General features: G+C 41.9%; 1 protein-coding gene and 1 pseudogene across 1 annotated transcript in view; one reads left to right on the forward strand and one right to left on the reverse strand.

Annotated features, from left to right (window-relative positions):
• Positions 1-3,377: 3,377 nt before the first annotated feature.
• On the reverse strand, positions 3,378-3,971 carry LOC105806438 (annotated as a pseudogene).
• Positions 3,972-4,745: 774 nt separating this feature from the next.
• ARGFX (arginine-fifty homeobox) overlaps positions 4,746-6,090 on the forward strand; it is a gene marked incomplete at its 5' end in the record, with an annotated part of 4,984 nt that continues 3,639 nt past the window's right edge. Inside the window, 1 exon segment of the mRNA XM_012641028.1 lies at positions 4,746-4,783. Within this exon segment, the coding sequence (XP_012496482.1) occupies positions 4,746-4,783 (38 nt within the window).

Below are 6,090 nucleotides of genomic sequence, written 5' to 3' on the forward strand. Positions count from 1 at the left end.
TTTGAGCTTCTTGTACCTGGATATCTAGATTTCTAGCAAGGCCAGGGAAATTTTCCTCCATTATATCCTCAAATAATTGATCCAACCCTCTTGTATTTTGTTCTTCACCCTCATGGATGACTATGATTCTTATGTTAGGCCTCTTCACATAATCCCACATTTCTTGCAGGCTTTGCAACTTTTCTCTTATTTCTCTGCTCTATCTCTGCAACTGACTTGTTTCATTGAAAGGTGTTATCTTCAATCCCCGAGATTCTTTCTTCTGCTTGATCTACCCTATTCTTGAGGCTTTCCACTGTGTTTTGTAGTTCCTTGAATAAATTCTTCATTACTAGAAGTTCTGTTTGATTTTTCATTAATGTTTCAATTTCTTTAGTGAATTTTTCATTCATTTCCTGGATTTTTTGGAGTTTTCTTTGTGTTGGGTATACATCTTTTCTTGCATTTCATTGAGTTTTCTTACAATCCATGTTTGATATTCTTCATCTGTCATTTCAGTGTCCTGATTTTGGTTGGTGTCCATTGCTAGAGAGGTGGTGTTCCCTTCTGGGGGTGTGCTTTCACTTTGATTCTTCATACATCTAGAGTTCTTTCTCTGATTCCTTCCCATCTGGAGCAGCTATTGCTTCTTACCTTTGGATTTTTGTTTAGATAATGACCGGCCCAGTTTAGTCTCTGAATCAGTACGTGGTGCTCGTTGGTGGGAATTGACCACACCATGTGTGATGAGTCAGTAAATGCAGTAAAAGCATATGCAGATTGACCTCCTTGTCAGTAGGTGGTGCTTGGCCAGGAGGAGCAAGCTTCGATGTTGTTTTTGGGTCCTGGGAATAGCTCTAGTTCCTCTGGAGGAGCACTCTAGTGCCCCAGGTGGTGGGTGGCACTCTGGGACTTCCAGGTGTGTCCTTATTCTCTACCTCAGCAGGGGCAGGTGGGGGAGTGAAGCTAGGTGGGGCTGGGTTGGGTGAGTCTGCCCTCAAGCTCCACAAAAAATGCCTTTGGCAGGGGTCAAAGGTCTGTTCCCTACCTCTGGGCAAAGCTGCCAGGGAGGGGCCAAAGTGGCGCCACTCGGCCAAAAATTCTGCATGTGGAGGTGGGGTTGTCTGAGATCCACAGTCTGGCAGTCTGGAGCAGGCCTTGTTCTTTCTACCCTACCCTATTCCGTGGTTTCTCCTGGACTTCTGTTGGCAGGCAGGACCTCAAGCCAGCTGAGCTTCCCTATGACTATGATGCGGGCTGGTAGGTTCCCTGCCCAGGATCCTGGCCTGAGCTGGGAATGTGGCCTTCTCATGGGAGGAGAGGTACCCCTCAAGCACACTGCCACTAGGACCCACTCTGATCTTCCCCTGAAGGCACATACACCTCAGTAGACTAATTCACATATATTCCCTCTGTGCCTCCGGGCAACATGATCAAGACCTGGGTGTGCAGGATCTGGCCTGTAGGCCTGTCCCCCAGGCCCAAGAGATCAATCCCAGACCATGCCAGGGAGAAGAATACTGGTCCCAAGTTACCCATAGAGGCCCAAGCTGGATCAATCTCCTTCTGCCTTGGGGTTTTTCCTGCTCTGCAGGAGTCACCAGACAAGTAGCACCAGGAAGGAATGGCGGGTAGGGAGTTCACAATCTGAGCACCCCTCAGTCCACTGCAGGGCCCCAAAAGGAAAGGTCCAAGCCCTGTTCCCTATGGATGCCTCCAGGTGGTGGCTAAATTGTCTGTCTCGGCAGCCGTGAGTAGGAGAGGGAAGGGGAGAATGAAGGACTAGGTGGAGGCAGGATTGCATACTGGTAGTCACCAACCCTCTCTCAGGGAGGTAGTCCTCCCTGAATGACCAGGCTCTAGAGTCCCGCAGATCTCCCAGGACCCACTGGACCCCTGTGGCTCCTGAAATCTGGGCCGGAGTTGGGAAATGTCTATATGGGGATGAGCAAGATGGATCCTGAGGAGTTGAAGCCCCCCAGGAAGGACAAGGGTGCCTGGTGGGTAGAGAAGCAACATGGCACCTGCCAACCAGCCAGGGTCTGTGGGGCGAGAGGCACCCTGAGGGAGCTGGGAACCTGGTGCCCTGTCTGCAAGATGCTCTCCGCTCACTGGCACCAGTAGTCTGTTGGCTGGTGTCAGCAGCAGCTTGGGAGCCCACCAGCAGTCCAAGATGCAAGGGAGGGGAATTTTAACCACTCCACCTACCTTTCTCTCTAATCTCGAAGCCTCTCGGTTTAATCCCTGCTGTTGCCTTTCTTCTTACAATTCCTCTACAGAATCTCTTCCTGTGGAGTCTCCGGTAGGTTGAGGCACCCTTCCTTCCGACCCTCATCTGATCTATGTTTGGCTGTCTGATTTTTTCTTTTTCGTCTCTTTTCATCCTTGCAGAGATGCTCTGGCTGAAGGTGTTTCTTGTCTGCCATCTTCTTGCCTCTCCTCCCCTATAAATACATTTTTTCTAGCAGCTCCTTCCAACTTCATGCTCTCTAACTAAATAGTATATAACTTAGTATCATTTACTAAAAACTAAAGCCAGCTAATGGAGATGAAGCTTAAGCACTGGATGACCATTCCTATCAGTTCTATTCCACTTCCTCTTCTCTGAGGTAGTCACTAAAAACAGGTTTTGTATAATTTTTGTGGTGTACTCCCTATATATTATATTAATATATTCATAAACTATAATTTTATAAGTTACAAGGAAAAGTGTATGTCTATATAATTATATCAGAAAAGAATAAGAATTAATAATGTTTTTTTAAATTACATGTATTAATTGGTAATACTTTCCTAGCTTACAGTTGATATACAGAGCTTAACTATTATAAGATCAGTAGGGTCATAGGCAGTGAGTTAATCATCGGAAATGCGATAGGTTATTACACAACTAATGTTCAATATAGGGTATAACTTTAAAAAGACTTCATTTTCAGTGACAAATACTCTAAAATAATAAAATTAATAAAAGAAAACATTTATATTATGCATACTATGTTCCACACATTATTCTAGTGATTTGCATTAATGCCCTTACATTAATACTCAGGTATTACAAACACTATTATAGAGTAGATACACTTAGCCTTCCCTTTTTATGCTCGATGGGACTGAGGTGAAGAATTTATGTAATGTGTTCATGACATTCTTACAAAAATATGATTTAATTTTATTTCAAAGGAGAATTTTTATTATTTTTATATCCAGAAAACTCAACAGTGTACCTTTAACCCAGTTTAGTGGCAAGTTCTTTAGCCTTTACCTTTTACAGCATAGCAATGCAAGCCACAGATTTGGGATCTAGGATGTGGCCTCCCCAGTGACAGCAGATCTCTTCCTATATCTTTTCATAATTGGTTCTGACAATTTCCACTAGCTTAGCCAGAGCTCCTTTGTCTTCAGTAAGAGACCCCTGTCTTGCAACATAGGGCAGGCAGAAAGACAACCAGCTTGACGGGATCCATGTCATGTGCAGTCACCACCAGCTGAGCCTTCTTGTTCTCCACCTAGGTGGTGACAGTATTAATCCTGCTCAAAGGACATATGGTCCCTTAGTGGGGACATTCTCTTTGTTGGCAGCTTTCTTCTCAGCCTGGGACAACAGTCTCTGTTTCTTCTTTTGCTTTGTCTTTGGCCTGTACTTGTGAACCAGCTTAAGCAGTTGAGCGGCTGTTTGGTGGTCCAAGGCCCGGGTGAATTGGTTGAACGCAGGAGGCACTTTCAGCTACTTATAGAGAATAGCCCTTTGTCACTGCAGCTGAGGTAGTGGGGCCACTTGACAAAGCAGGTGAGGTCCCTTGGGGCTGGATGGCCTGTCCAATGCTAAAATTCTTAGGCCTTTTCTCAAACAAGAGCTTTACCACCTTCTTGGCCTCCTGCTTCTTCCTGACAGCAGGGGTCAAAGCTACCTTTTTCCCCTTCACCTTTCCTTTTGGCACCTTGGAAGAGAGCAGAAAAATGTAGTTTAAAGCAAACTTTCTACTATTAAACATGTATGATTCAGAGATTACTGGTTAAAAATTTTTCCATGGTGCAATTTGTATACCATAGACTCCTTAAGCTTATTGAATGGAAAATAGGTTTAGGTTTACAGAAGACACAGCATGTATACATTTAAATCTCAGGAAGAAATTTGCTCATGTGGACATGAGTTTTCCTGGGGTATAATTGGGAGTTGTACATATATGATTATTCTATAACCTAATTTTCGCTATTACCATGCCCTGAAAAATAACTTAGCTCTGCATTTAGAATTATTAAAGTATTTATAATTCAAAGCCTAGCTTCCGGGCTTTTTTATTTTTCCTTATCTAGTACCAAATCAACCCGTAGCTTCTTTCTTTAATTTTTACTTTAGCCAAGGTTGACTGAAAATATTTTCGAGTGTGTAATTTTTATTTCCACAATACCCCTGATGAATAACGTCCCTTCTGACTTGTCAGCCTCACACTTTAATCAACATGGGTGATTCCAGCATGCACTTGATACCACAGGCTCAAGCCAGTTGCAGAGAGTACAGTTCCTCTGTACCCTCCCTCTAGTCTATCCCTCTTCTCTTAGGAGCTCCCTGTCCTTTCCCTCACGGTGGGTAGTTACAAGGTTTGAATAAAAATAGACCACCTAGAAGGGATTAAATATCTTATGTGTTTATCATATTTGATTTTTTTCTTTTTTTGAGACAGGGTCTCACTCTGTCATCTGGGGTAAAATGCAATGGCATCATCATAGTTCAGAGCAACCTCAAACTCCTGGGCTTAAATGATCCTCCTGCCTCAGCCTCCTGAGTAGCTGAGACTACAGGCATATGCTACCATGCTAATTTTTTCTATGTTTGGTAAAGATGGGGTCTCACTCTTGCTCAGGCTGGTCTCAAACTTCTGAGTTCAAGTAATCCTCCTGCCTCAGCCTCCCAAACTACTAGGATTACAGGCGTGAGCCACCACGCCCAGACTATCATATTTGAAATGGTGTACTCTTGATTCTTGGTAGCTCAATATCTCACTTGTCTATTGCTGCGGTATAGTTACTGCTACTACTACTGCTGTAATCCTTTCTTTTGTGCATTTTTTGTGTGAAAAGAGTTTTCCTGTCCTTTCAGAAGTGAAGGGTGGTCCAGGAAGATTTTCAGCTCTAGAGTTTCCTTTTTGTTGCTTTTTCAAGTTATCAGAAATCTGCCCCTTCCTTTTATCTGAACCTTTCCTTCCTTTTATCTGTATTGTTTATTTTGTGTTCAGCAGTCCCTCCCAGCAGAATACAAATGCAATTTTTCCCCTACTTCTACTAGTTTTGTACCTAGGTTCTTTGCACTCACTTATAAATTGGAGTCTGCAGAACTACTTTCAGTTTCAGATGCTTTTCTCAGAATGGTCTGCTGATCTTTCCAGTGTGTATCTGTTGACGTTTGGGGCTTCTCCTCCTCTGCAGCCTTGGTAATGTCTTGCTGACTTCCTTCTGCATCTTCATGCACAGAGAAGCGGGAAGTGACAACCAACCAACAGCTCCCAGATCCATTTGAAAAAGCCAAAAAAGGAATTGTCACAAAAGACTGGTTATTACATCAAGATATGGATATAAAGCTTAGTGCAAAATTGTTAGTCTTACTTAAAGAGATGATATTTTAAATAAACATAGAAGCAAGCTAATAATGATTCAAGAGAATGTAAAAGCTAAACACACACATAAAAATCAATTTTTTCCTTTATCATTTATAAGCTTTTTGTTCATTTAATTTACTTTTATATGTTATTTGGATATATACAAATAGGTGAGTTTAAAGCTTTTACCTTTACTTTTAATACATAATTAGACAATGTATATATAATTGAATATAACATACTAACAAACTATAAACATTTTTTTGTTAAACAGACAAAATATAGTCAAATGAGATAGTTTACATTATTTTGTTCAGATAGAGACTTTGGAATTCAGTGAATACATTACACATAAGAGCATAGCTCAGTCTAAATGCTAATTTCATCAGAAATATTTGATCTGCATTTGGATTTCATCTAAAATTTACAGTTGAAAAAGTAGTTTCACATACCCAAGTTGTTGCAAGCATACTAAAATGTTTCCCCAAAACTGGATTAAGTATCGGTTTGTTAAATT

This window comes from Propithecus coquereli, unplaced genomic scaffold (genome assembly GCF_000956105.1).
Source record: "Propithecus coquereli isolate 6110/MARCELLA unplaced genomic scaffold, Pcoq_1.0 Scaffold10, whole genome shotgun sequence".
NCBI classification, from domain to species: domain Eukaryota; kingdom Metazoa; phylum Chordata; class Mammalia; order Primates; family Indriidae; genus Propithecus; species Propithecus coquereli.